The sequence below is a fragment of the Periplaneta americana genome, chromosome 11 (assembly GCF_040183065.1).
Source record: "Periplaneta americana isolate PAMFEO1 chromosome 11, P.americana_PAMFEO1_priV1, whole genome shotgun sequence".
In the NCBI taxonomy this organism is placed as follows: Eukaryota; Metazoa; Arthropoda; class Insecta; order Blattodea; family Blattidae; genus Periplaneta; species Periplaneta americana.
Genome location: NC_091127.1, coordinates 164492223 through 164505652, shown reverse-complemented (window position 1 = coordinate 164505652; position 13430 = coordinate 164492223). Strand labels below are relative to the sequence as shown.

At 35.0% G+C, this 13430-nt stretch overlaps 1 protein-coding gene across 1 annotated transcript in view; it reads right to left on the bottom strand.

Annotated features, from left to right (window-relative positions):
- The window catches only part of LOC138709571 (organic cation transporter protein), a 151291-nt gene that overhangs the window by 75791 nt on the left and 62070 nt on the right, over nt 1-13430 (bottom strand). The window contains exon 2 of the mRNA XM_069840433.1: nt 9295-9406. Coding sequence (XP_069696534.1) covers nt 9295-9406 — 112 coding nt within the window. The remainder of the gene's footprint in view (nt 1-9294; nt 9407-13430) is intronic.

The following is a 13430-nucleotide window of genomic DNA, read 5'->3' as shown; positions in this document are numbered from 1 at the left end:
ATAAAGCTTAAAATCTCACAAAAACTAAATTTTTAGAAAACTTTTGAGTCGAAAATCGAAACTCGTGATAGAATACCTATGCGATGGAAATTAGAAGAAAATTAGAAGAAATTGTTCACTTAACTTACATGAATTGTACCAACTCTTTGAAATCAATTCCTGAACATCTATTGCTCAATACATTTTTTTGAACATTGCCCATGCCATTAGGATTTCATTTAAATTCAGATTAGTTCAAACATATCTCTGATTTAATTTTCTACATTACCATCTTCGTTTCTGAAGTGCAATGTGGTTGTCGTATTTTTGCACACTTACAATCAAAGTTTGTTGCATTTTTAGAAGTCGAGTAGCAAAATGCAACTGTAGCATAAACCCTGCAACTAATCCAACTGCTAGTATCTGCTAGGTAAGTTGCATACTCAGTGGAAAGATCGACGAGGACGCCAGAGTACCAAATTAATTAAGAACATTTAACTCAAGAGGAGCAAGGCTAATTTGGATTGCTCTGTCTCTGATCGGGTAAAAAACTCTGTAGTGAAATGATAACTGGTAAATGTGTAAGTTACTACTGTTTTACGTTAAAATATTAAAATAGCCAAAATATTTCTTCCACTAAAATTTCGTGTTCTTATGCTACATGATATAAGATGTGTATGACTTGAGGCTTTCCCGGCGTTTGATATAGAATAACTCTTCTCGGGTTCTCAGCCAGGTGAGTTGGAGATTAGCTTCCAAGCTTTCGACGGCTAGCTCTGCCATCTTCTTCAGGGACGAACAAAGGCAGAACACCAAGCACTCCGCTCGTTACGAGAGGATGACAGTATTGTGGTACTACCGGCAGATAAAGGAAACGCTTCGGTCGTCATGGAGTCCAATACACACCATGAGAAGATCCTGGAAATACTAGCGGATCCATCATACAAGACACTCAGCTGCGATCCCACAAGCTCCATAGAAAGGCGCACAACAGCCTTACTAAAGAAGGCCAATCTGCCAGCTGAAGTGACGAAGTCCTTGACTCCACATTCCACGAGACCACCTAGACTCTACGGGTTGCCGAAAATCCACAAGAAGGAGGTTCCCCTGAGACCTATTGTCAGCGCCATAGGTCCTCTCACCTACCGGCTGGCCAAATACCTCACCAGTCTTCTGAATCCTCTTGTGGGAAAATGCAGCCACCATGTGAAGAATTCAGCAGAGTTCATCAAGACTCTACAGGGCATCAGAACAAATCCATCTGATATTCTGGTGAGTTTTGATGTTGTGTCCCTCTTCACTAGAGTCCCACTCAAGGAAACGTTGGAGTTATCGAGACCTCACTTCCCGCCTGAGGTAATTGGACTCTTTAACCATACGCTCTGCTCCACCTACTTCATGTACAAAGGGCAGTATTATGAGCAATCCGACGGTGTAGCCAATGGGCTCACCTCTGTCACCTGCCATAGCCAATTTGTACATGGCAGACTTCGAGCACAGAGCTCTGGAGAACGCGCCCCTGAAACCAGCTCACTTCTACCGCTATGTAGATGACACTTTGGTCGTCTGGCCTCATGGAGAAGAAAAACTTCAGGAGTTCCAAGAATACCTGAACAATATCCACCCGAACATCCAGTTCACGAAAGAGGTGGAAAAAGACGGATGTCTCCCCTTCTTAGACATTCTCATCTCCAGGAAGTCAGATGGCACACTGGGTCACAGAGTATACAGGAAACCGACTCATACCGATCTATATCTGAATGGACAAAGCCACCACCATCCGGCACAGAAACGAACACTCTTCTACACAGGGCGAGAGGGATTGCGGACAAAGAGAGTCTCCCTTCTGAGATCTGTCACCTACGTAAGACGTTCCAACAGAACAACTTCGGCAACAGGGAAATCGGCTTGGCCCTCAGAAGGGCCTTTTCGGACAAACCACCTGCCGAGGAACAAGAGGAGACAAAGGGCTTGGCATACATCCCGTTCTACGGCCCCATCTCGGGCAAAATTAGCTAAGAAAACATGGGATTAAAACCATCCATAAGCCGCCCACAATGATCCAGAACTTGCTGAGAGCAGTTAAGGATGACCTTGGTCTCAGGACACCTGGTGTCTACAGAATACCTTGTGAGTGTGGGAAATGTTACATCGGACAGACGGGACGAACTATTATGGAACGCTGCAAGGAACATCAACGCAGCATAAGACTATATTATCCTGATAAGTCTGCAGTAGCCCAACACAGCCTAGAAATTGGTCACAAGATAGATTTCGGCGCCACCACCATCTTGGGCAAGACATCAGGTTACTGGGACTTAGTTATCAAGGAAGCCATCGAAATCCAGCTAGATGGCAATAATTTCAACAGAGACGGGGGTCTACAGCTGAGTACAGCATGGAAACCTGCCATCAATACGCTTAGACCACAAGCACGCGGCAGACAGTCGGGACCAGCAAGTAGCTCCTGATTGGCTGCCGTGTCCACCAACCAGAATGCGCCTGGCGGTCGGGACTAGGAACTAGCTCCTGATTGGCCCGCAGCGGGAAGCCCTACTTTTGCATACCGGCTAGACGTGGTCCCACATGCGTATGTGGTACCTAAGAGGTTTACGTCCAATTTCGGCTTCCCCATCAAAATTTTCTAGAGCTCCTTCAGTGGAGCAGCGTAACCCGGAGTGAGACTAGTGGCCAACAGGCTTGGAGCTCACATACTTAGTTTTGTGCAGCCCCCAACCCCTTGCAAGGACGTGTTTTGCGTACCTTTTAAATTTGTCCTCCCAATTCTCTTTCGATTTTCCGATTTCGATTTTTAGTCCCACATCACTTCGTCCGTGAAGAAGATGGCAGAGCTAGCCGTCGAAAGCTTGGAAGCTAATCTCCAACTCACCTGGCTGAGAACCCGAGAAGAGTTATTCGATATAAGATGTGTTTTCTGTGTTCGTGCACATATAATGCATCTATATTAGTTGAAGGTTGAATATATTGAATATTTTTTTTATTATTCATTAGTTGAGTTCAATTTATCTTGAAAATAGAGTTTGTTATATTGGTCTTAACTTAAACATTTAAGATGTCAGACTTCAACTTCTTGCGAGGTAATATTCCAAATTCATATCACAGATTTTATGTTAAGTCTAGGCACAAGTAAGGACTGCGACAAATCTGGTTTTGTTTGCGTAACTGCTGTCCTAGAATCGTTTGACCTCAGGAAATATACTGTAACAAGGTCCGTAACGTCACAGAGACTATAAATAGCAAACAATAATTAACTTTCAAAGTAACTTATTATGCATTACGTAAATTTGCTTTGAGCAGTCTTATTGTTATTTCATATTCTGAAAACAGACTGCTGCTAAGTGTACATTATCACCATCATCGACACAGTGCAATTTGATTCTTTGATGATCTAGTGTTACCATGCCGAGGTTCCTAATTTAGGCCCTGTCGAGGGCAATGATTTCTTAACGTTCATATTTGAGGGTGTATTCTTCTTTGTATGACCATGCTATTCGTCTTATTTGCATTTATCTTCATCCCGAAGTGCTCACAGTTGACATTTTATTTATACCGTTTTTAAAACAATTAGAGGATCTAAAGAAATGTTTGAAGTTTCACCCTACGCAATAATGTGACATTGGGCACTAGATTAAAAGAGAGCTAAATGAAAGATACGTAAAACACTTATGGGTAACATACGACGAAGAATGACAAATTTGTAAATTGAGGAGCGTTTTTTGCAAAAGTCGATAGATGCAGAATTTTTCGAAAGTGAGTTACATGTGGATATCGTATATTTTCTACCTCCGGAATCGATCTATGAAATAAGATTTACCAAAACTTGATTCATACCGTATGTAGAGACTGCCAAACCTTCCAGTTTTTTTTTCAAAACTCGATAGATCCTGTCACTTAGTGTAATTTCTGTAAAATCTTGATTTCTGCATCTATCGACTTTTGCAAAAACGCTCCTCAATTGTTTTACGTATGAGTTATCTGGTGCATAGGTAAGGTACTACTTAATTAAACATTCTTCAATACCTAACTCCTAATCTATACTAATAATAAATCTGTAGCCGAAATTTTTCTGGTAATTTTCGATTTTCCAAAAATAATTGGTCCTAACATATATAATTAACCGCCCTGAAACCGAAAATCGCTTTTTTTTAATTTTTGTTTGTATGTCTGTCTGTATGTTTGTTTGTTACCTTTTCACGCGATAATGGCTGAACGGATTTCGATGAAAATTGGAATATAAATTAAGTTCGTTGTAACTTAGATTTTAGGTTATATGGCATTCAAAATACATTATTTAAAAGGGGGGTTATAAGGGGGCCTGTATTAAATAAATCGAAATATCTCGCTTATTATTGATTTTTATGAAAAATTTCACATAACAAAAGGTTCTTTAAAAATAATGTGCGATAAGGTTTATTCCTTGAAAAATTTTGATAGGACTGATATTTAATGAGATAAATGAGTTTTAAAATTAAAATAACTGCCATCTAAGGCCGTGTAATGAATTAAAAAACAAATGACTTCGTCTATAAGGGGCCTTGGACAGCAATAATCGAAAGCTATGAAAGATAGTCTACAGAGAATGTTTCTGTGTTTGTATGAAGTAATATCGGAAGCTAAATTAACCGATTTGTATAATTACTTATTATTTCACCATTTGAAAGTGTAGTTTCTCTAGATGGACATAATGCTATAATGTTATTACAGTAACTTCTGATATAATATAATATAATATAATATAATATAATATAATATAATATAATATAATATAATATAATATAATATAATATAATATAATATAATATAATATAATATAATATAATATGTAATATTATATAATTTATTTGAAGGGTTCAGAACCATAGTGGGCCAAGCGCCATTTACTGAATACGTAGAAAACAAGGGTTAAAATTAAGTTATTACCATAATTCAATGGAAACCTGTAACAAGTAAAATAAAATATACACATTAAATCTAAATGATGTCAATCTTCATTAAACTATGGTTGCATGTAATAAAAATTAGAAACATGTTAAAGGAATTGTCATTGCACCAAATGAGTGTCTCTGGACCAAAAGATCGCATTTTAATTATTTGGATGGAATTTAAATTAAGTAACATATTAAACGATTTATCCTTCTATCAAACACGAATGTTCCCTGGATCAAATGCCCTATTTTTAATTATGTAATTACTTTATATTTATTTCTAACGGGTGCAGCGGAGCGCACGGGTACAGCTATTTCAGAGATAATTTTGTTTTCAATTTTATGAGTTGCCATAACAACGGAAGTAGTGCCACGCTGTAAAAATAATCTCTTCGTATTCCTGTTCTGAAAAATGTTTTCATTACCTACTGAATTTTAATAGCTTCACAAACATATCTTGTGAATTGCTATGCAAATATTTTAACAAGCTATCATTCTGAAGTTAAAATATGTTTCATTTTTTCTCACTTAGCATCCTCTTTCACAAATAGCTAGTCCCTCCTGATAGAGGAGAAAAGAATGATACCGAAAGTAAAATTCTAACATCATTTAAGTTGTCAGCGATGAGCATAACCGGGACGTGGGTGATGACAACACAACATCCGTGTGGCTAGTGAAATCGGTGAAGTGGCTAACTCTACAGTTCACGCTTGAGTGACCATCGCCGGTGACTCTGGCGAAACGTAATATCGACTGTACCACTTTCACTGCTCCAATAGTCTCGCTAGAAAATAGGATTCACGGTTATTTGTTTCTAACAACTGTTTAACCTCCATAGCATTCGTTATCAGTAGAGTTCGTTTTAGTAACAATATTGTAGTATGATTACACAGCGTAGCTACGTGTCGTATGTTTCACACTCTACTGTTTCAATACATTTAGATTACTTCCCACTAACAGCACTGGCTAGTTATGTTATCATTAAGGTCGAAGCAATTCCGAAAGCTCGTTTGCATAGATTGGTGCGACAAGTTATAAGAAAAGACAATACAAAGTCAGATACGTAAGGGTATAGATCAGTGGTGACCAAAGCAGGTACCGTGATTACAACGTGTAATCAAAGATATTCATACTGGTAAGGAGAGTTTCCTGTGCATTGCTCTCTGTCTCGCTCACATACTGAAGGTAAGCATTGTCGGTACCATGTCGCTCTAGAAACCCTCTGTCTCTACGAGCAGGAACAGAAGGTTTCATACAGAATGGGAAGAGGAATTTATTCGCTGTTCTGTCGGAGAAAATGTAATATGTTGCTTTGTTCAACGGTTCAATTAGTAGTAGTATATAGAAGCGACGTTACAGGGCATTACGCTGAATACACAGGCATAACAGATATTATTATTATTATTATTATTATTATTATTATTATTATTATTATTAATCAGCAAGTGTTACCATAATTCTTATATACGTGCCTGAATATATAGGTCATCTTCCCTTGAAGGATAAAATAATTACTAGACTACGCTATATCTCCATTTTAATTTTTTAAAATCTTTTGATGACTATTATCAGTTATTTCTAGTTATTGATTTAATAATAAAATAATAATAATAATAAAAATAATAATAATAATAATGGTAATACTAATAATACTGATAGCATTACCAGTAGCAGTAGTAATAACAACAACAACAATAATAATAATAATAATAATAACAACAACAACACTAACACTAATAATAATAATAATAATAACAACAATAACACTAACACTAACACTAATAATAATAATAATAATAATAACAACAATAACACTAACACTAATAATAATAATAATAATAATAACAACAATAACACTAACACTAATAATAATAATAACAATAACACTAAGACTAATAATAATAATAATAATAAAAATAACAACAATAACACTAATAATAATAATAATAATAATAATAATAACAAAAATAACACTAACACTAATAATAATAATAACAACAATAACACTAACACTAATAATAATAATAAGAACAACAACAATAACACTAACACTAATAATAATAATAACAACAATAACACTAACACTAATAATAATAATAATAACACTAACACTAATAATAATAATAATAATAACACTAACACTAATAATAATAATAATAACAATAACACTAACACTAATAATAATAATAACAACAACAACAACACTAACACTAATAATAATAATAATAATAACAACAACAATAACAGTAACACTAACACTAACACTAATAATAATAATAATAACGCTAACACTAACACTAATAATAATAATAATAATAATAATAACAACAATAACAACAACAACAATAACACTAACAATAACAATAACAATAATAATAATAACAACAACAATAACACTAACACTAACAATAACAATAATAACAATAATAATAATAATAACACTAACACTAATAATAATAATAATAATAATAATAATAACAACAATAACACTAACACTAATAATAATAATAATAATAATAACAACAACAACACTAACACTAATAATAATAATAATAATAATAACAACAACAATAACACTAACACTAACACTAATAATAATAATAATAACACTAACACTAACACTAATAATAATAATAATAATAATAATAACAACAATAACACTAACACTAATAATAATAACAACAACAACAATAACACTAACAATAACAATAACAATAATAATAATAATAACAACAATAACACTAACACTAACAATAACAATAATAACAATAATAATAATAATAACAACAATAACACTAACACTAATAATAATAATAATAATAATAATAACAACAACAATAACACTAACACTAATAATAATAATAATAATAATAATAATACTAATATAGAGAAACTAATTGAATATTACGTGTTAGTGTAGTAATGAAACGAGCTATTTAACTCCAAGAACTGAAATCAGCCACATATCATCGTCATGAAAGAAAGATGACATAAATAAATGTAAGCAAGCCAGCTATCTAGTGGCGAACGAAATAGCTCGTTCTCTTAAGTCTTAACGAAGGAGAGTTTTTTTTAAGCGTAATGATCAAGGTGGCTGAAATAATTTGTCCAATGAAACTTGTTAATTAATTTGGAAAAAACTGCGCTTTCTCGACTAAGTATCCAGAAGAGGATTCAGGAGAATATTAAAAAAAGTAAGAAAAAACACACACACACACACACACATATATATATATATATATATATATATATATATATATATATATATATAATTGGCTCTTGATGACAGTACTTACATTACTAATACAGCATAGCTTGCGATTTTTATTATCGGGTTGATGAACACAATGTTAGTGCACGAACCACCACTGGTTGTAGTTTTCATGCCAAGTACCTCTCCCCCGTCTCCTTACTTCATAGACTGTCTCTCGCGTGTAATCACTGCCGTTCGAGTTTTGGTCACCGTTGGTATAACTTAGATAGGTACTTGGGCGAAAAACCGTATTTAATGATTGAGGTTATTTCATGAATTTAACGCCTCTTGGAGCAGCTTTCAATTAAAATAATGCAATCCGGGAGATAACAATAATCTACTTAGAAAATAAATTGTTATTGAAAGATAACTGCCGAATTTGCCTCCTATACAGGAGCATGTACAATGTAAATAACATTGCGATAGTACTCACAATTAAGGTAATTCATGGTGTATTGAAAGACAAACATTTCCCTTCACGGAGTGCAATATCGTAGCCAGATTTTGACAAAATTCTCTTTCAGAAACTTGAATCTTATCTTTCAACCTTACTGTTCCTAATATTGCCGAATACACTTCAAACTGCATTTCATTTCATTTACTGTATTCTATGAATTTAAATATATTTTCTTATCAGGATTAAAACTGCAAGAAAAATAAATAATCTGGCTGTATAATCATGCAAGGATATCACTGTATTCGAATGTAACAGTACACGAAGTAGTGCGTGAAACTGTTGAAACAAGAAATTATCAGAATAAATAGAATCACCACTATCCACATTTACTACCGAAATATAAATGAATACTATATACCATGTACGTTATAGTCTAAATATACGCAAACTCGAGAGAAAGTGGATTATGATAGGAGGACGCTAAGAAGATTTCGAGCTTAAGAAGTTGGTAAAGAAGCCAAGCAAATGTGAGGAACCTCCTTTCAAGAGACAAAGGCCTAGTGATGTTCAGTGTCGTGGAAGAAGAATTGTATGTAATTGTGTATGTTAATTTAATTAAGATTACTTTCATTTCAATGGTTCAATATTCCATCATTTTTCACAAGTAAATTTTCAGTTAGTCATTGCAAAAATCCACATTAACAAGAAATGTCTGTCACCTGTGGTCCGGCACAGCAGCAACAGTGACGAGGGTGAGCATATGAAGTCCGGCGGTGAGGGCGGCCAGCATGTGCAGTAAAGATTGTCGCAATTGATAGGTCCCGAAGTCACCTGAAAATACAATGAGCATAATGTAATGAGTATGCTTCATAGCTATCATTACGCTCTTACCATAACTCAAACTTTTTACCAAAGAGAATCTGTATTTGAATAGGCTATTATAATAATAATAATAATAATAATAATAATAATAATAATAATAATAATGGTTTATTTTAACTGGCAGAGTTAAGGCCCCATTCGGCCGTCTCTTCCACTCAACCAGTATGGTATAAAATTACTACAACGCTGTGAATATAACATAATTAATACAATACAATACAATTCAAAACAATACTACAATACAAGACAATATAATAGACTACATAATTAATACAATACAATGATAATTCTTTTGATCTTCACAACACCAATAAAATAATTACTTACTTACTTACAAGTGGCTTTTAAGGAACCTGAAGGTTCATTGCCGCCCTCATATAAGCCCGCCATCGGTTCCTATCCTGTGCAAGATTAATCCAGTCTCTATCATCATATCCCACCTCCCTCAAATCCATTTTAATATTATCCTCCCATCTATGTCTCGGCCTCCCCAAAGGTCTTTTTCCCTCCGGTCTCCCAACTAACACTCTATATGCATTTCTGGATTCGCCCATACGTGCTACATGTCCTGCCCATCTCAAACGTCTGGATTTAATGTTCCTAATTATTTCAGGTGAAGAATACAATGCGTGCAGTTCTGTGTTGTGTAACTTTCTCCATTCTCCTGTAACTTCATCCCTCTTAGCCACAAATATTTTCCTAAGCACCTTATTCTCAAACACCCTTAAACTATGTTCCTCTCTCAGAGTGAGAGTCCAAGTTTCACAACCATACAGAAAAACCGATAATATAACTGTTTTATAAATTCTAACTTTCAGATCTTTTGACAACAGACGAGATGATAAAAGCTTCTCAACCGAATAATAACACTCATTTCCCATATTTATTCTGCGTTTAATTTCCTCCCGAGTGTCATTTATATTTGTTACTGTTGCTCCAAGATATTTGAATTTTTCCACCCCTTCGAAGGATAAATCTCCAATTTTTATATTTCCATTTCGTACAATATTCTCGTCACCAGACATAATCATATACTTTGTCTTTTCGGGATTTACTTCCAGTAAAATTTCCGTGTTTTCCATAATCGTTTGTGGGTTTTCTCCTAACATATTCACATCATTCGCATAGACAAGAAGCTGATGTAATCCGTTCAATTCCAAACCCTGCCTGTTATCCTGAACTTTCCTAATGGCATATTCTAGAGCGAAGTTAAAAAGTAAAGGTGATAGTGCGTCTCCCTGCTTTAGCCCGCAGTGAATTGGAAAAGCATCAGATAGAAACTGACCTATACGGACTCTGCTGTATGTTTCACTGAGACACATTTTAATTAATCGAACTGGTTTCTTGGGAATACCAAATTCAATAAGAATATCATATAATACTTCCCTCTTAACCGAGTCATACGCCTTTTTTAAATCTATGAATAACTGATGTACTGTACCCTTATACTCCCATTTTTTCTCCATTATCTGTCGAGTACAAAAAATCTGATCAATAGTCGATCTATTACGCCTAAAACCGCACTGATGATCCCCAATAATTTCATCTACGTACGGAGTTAATCTTCTCAAAAGAATATTTGACAAAATTTTGTACGCCGACAACAAAAGTGATATTCCTCGAAAGTTACTACAGTTAGTCTTGTCCCCTTTCTTAAAGATAGGTACGATTATGGACTCCTTCCATTGTTCTGGTACAATTTCCTTTTCCCAAATAACAAGTACAAGTTTATAAATTTCGCTATGTAATGCACTTCCACCCTCTTGTATTAATTCTGCTGGAATTTGATCGATACCTGGAGACTTGTACTTTTTCAGATTTTCTATAGCAATTTGGACTTCTGAAAGAATAAAATAATTATATAATAATCATATAATAATAATAATAATAATAATAATAATAATAATAATAATAATAGTGATAGTCATACCTAAATTAAATTAAATTATTAAACTCGATCACAATTATAACTTCAATTTCACTGCGCCCGTAAGAAATCGTTTAGCCTTTTCTTGAAAGTGGTTATTGTCTGGCAGCCCCTAATCTTCTGAGGTAGAGAATTACATTCACGGGGGACAGACAGTAAAAGAGGATGAATAGTGGGATGTTCTATGGGCAGGAATTGCTAGGATTTGGCTCTCCTGTGACCTGGTGTTTAGATTGTGATTGGAGGATAAGTAGTTAAACCGGGAACGAAGATAATTTGGAGTAGAAGTGTGGAGAACTAGAAACAGAAGAGAGAGCGAATGAAGTGTTCTACGGTTACTAAGTTGCAGCCAGGATAAAGATTTGAACGAGGGTGTAATGTGGTCAAATTTGTGAGCATTGCTGATGAATCTGACACAAATATTGTGCACACGCTGCAGCTTGTTCGAAAGGTCAGTTGTCAAGTCTGTAAGTATTACGTCGCAATAGTCAAACAGTGGTAGTGCGAGGGTTTGCACTAAAGTCTGTTTTAATTCTGGCGGGAGGAAGTTTCTGAATGGGTTAAGAGAATGCATGGTATAGCACACTCTCTTGGATATTTCCTTTATTTGGCATTCCCAATTTAAATTTTCGTCCAAGAAACTGCCGAGGTTTCTGACGACGGAATGGTAGGGAATAGTGGCATTATTTACTGTAATAATTGGGATATATCTATAATTAAACACTATAAAAGTTATAATCTTGTTATCTCTAATACACCGTGCCTTAAGACTTAAGATATTAATACTACTGTCAACGGTACAACACATACAATTAGATTAATCTGCAGTCAGGACTGTCAACTGTACGGAATTATCATACACGTTTGCAAATTGAGAGACTGTGTGGAAGCATTCGTTGCTAGTCATAGCTGGCAAGAATTCTGTGGTTTTGTAAATCATTTTCATCATCATTCGCCAAGCATTGTGACCCTTTGGGTCTTCCTATGTTGATCCGATGAGCGTTACGAACAGACATCAAACTCATTGTTCATATTGTCAGCATGACAAAACCACTAAACTATAAAAGCAAGAAAAAGGGTGCAAAATTTCGTTAGTCTCTATGACAGAAACATAAATATACTATGTTACAGAACTACAGAGTGATTTATATAAAACTAACACCTTCCTTCCTTTCTTCCTTCCTTTCTTTCTTCCTTCCTTTCTTCCTTACTTCCTTTCTTCCTTTCTTCCTTTCTTCCTTCCTTTCTTCCTTCCTTCCTTTCTTTCAAACCGAATGATGCTAGCCACAATTTGTTATACCTCTTAATGTAGAGTATCTTTGGGAGATTACTAACCTCTACATGAAATGTCGAAAATTCTTTATATATTCGGCTGGAAATTCACTTAATGACCAGTTTTTAACGTCAAATTAAGCAGGAGTTTTGATTCCCTGTCACGAGATGCGCAGATGTTTATTCTTTATTCCTTATTGTTGGCAGCTGTTTTCGACATTTTGTTTTAGACACTGAAAATGCAGTACACATTAAATCAATGGCTCTTTCTTGTGAAGCAATACTGGATTACGAATTCAATTACAGCTACTCAAAGGGCATACCAGAGAGAATTTGGTGTTCGTAATCCCCCCAAAGAAACACAATACTGGGACTGGTGAACAAATTGTAAACTGGATCTCTAAAAGAACAGTAATTTTGGTGATAATAAATATACAGAATAAAGAATAAAATCTGCGATCTCGTGACAGGGTATCATTTGTATAATTAGAACTCATGCACTGCGTCATAGATGTATGGCAGTGGCAAATGTCCACACATGTGCAGAGGTGCACTCGTTATGAGTGACTAAGTGGCCGGGATCCGACGGAATAAGCGCAGTCTTAAATCACTAAGTGATTATTTTTCGCATATCATATATTAGGCCTATTACGAAGTACCGAAGTATATATTATGATATTTCATTGCAAAAATTCTGCTCATTATGATGAAAGATGAGTGGAACGGAGAAAAATTCTCTCCGGCACCGAGATTTGAACCACAGCTCTACGTGCT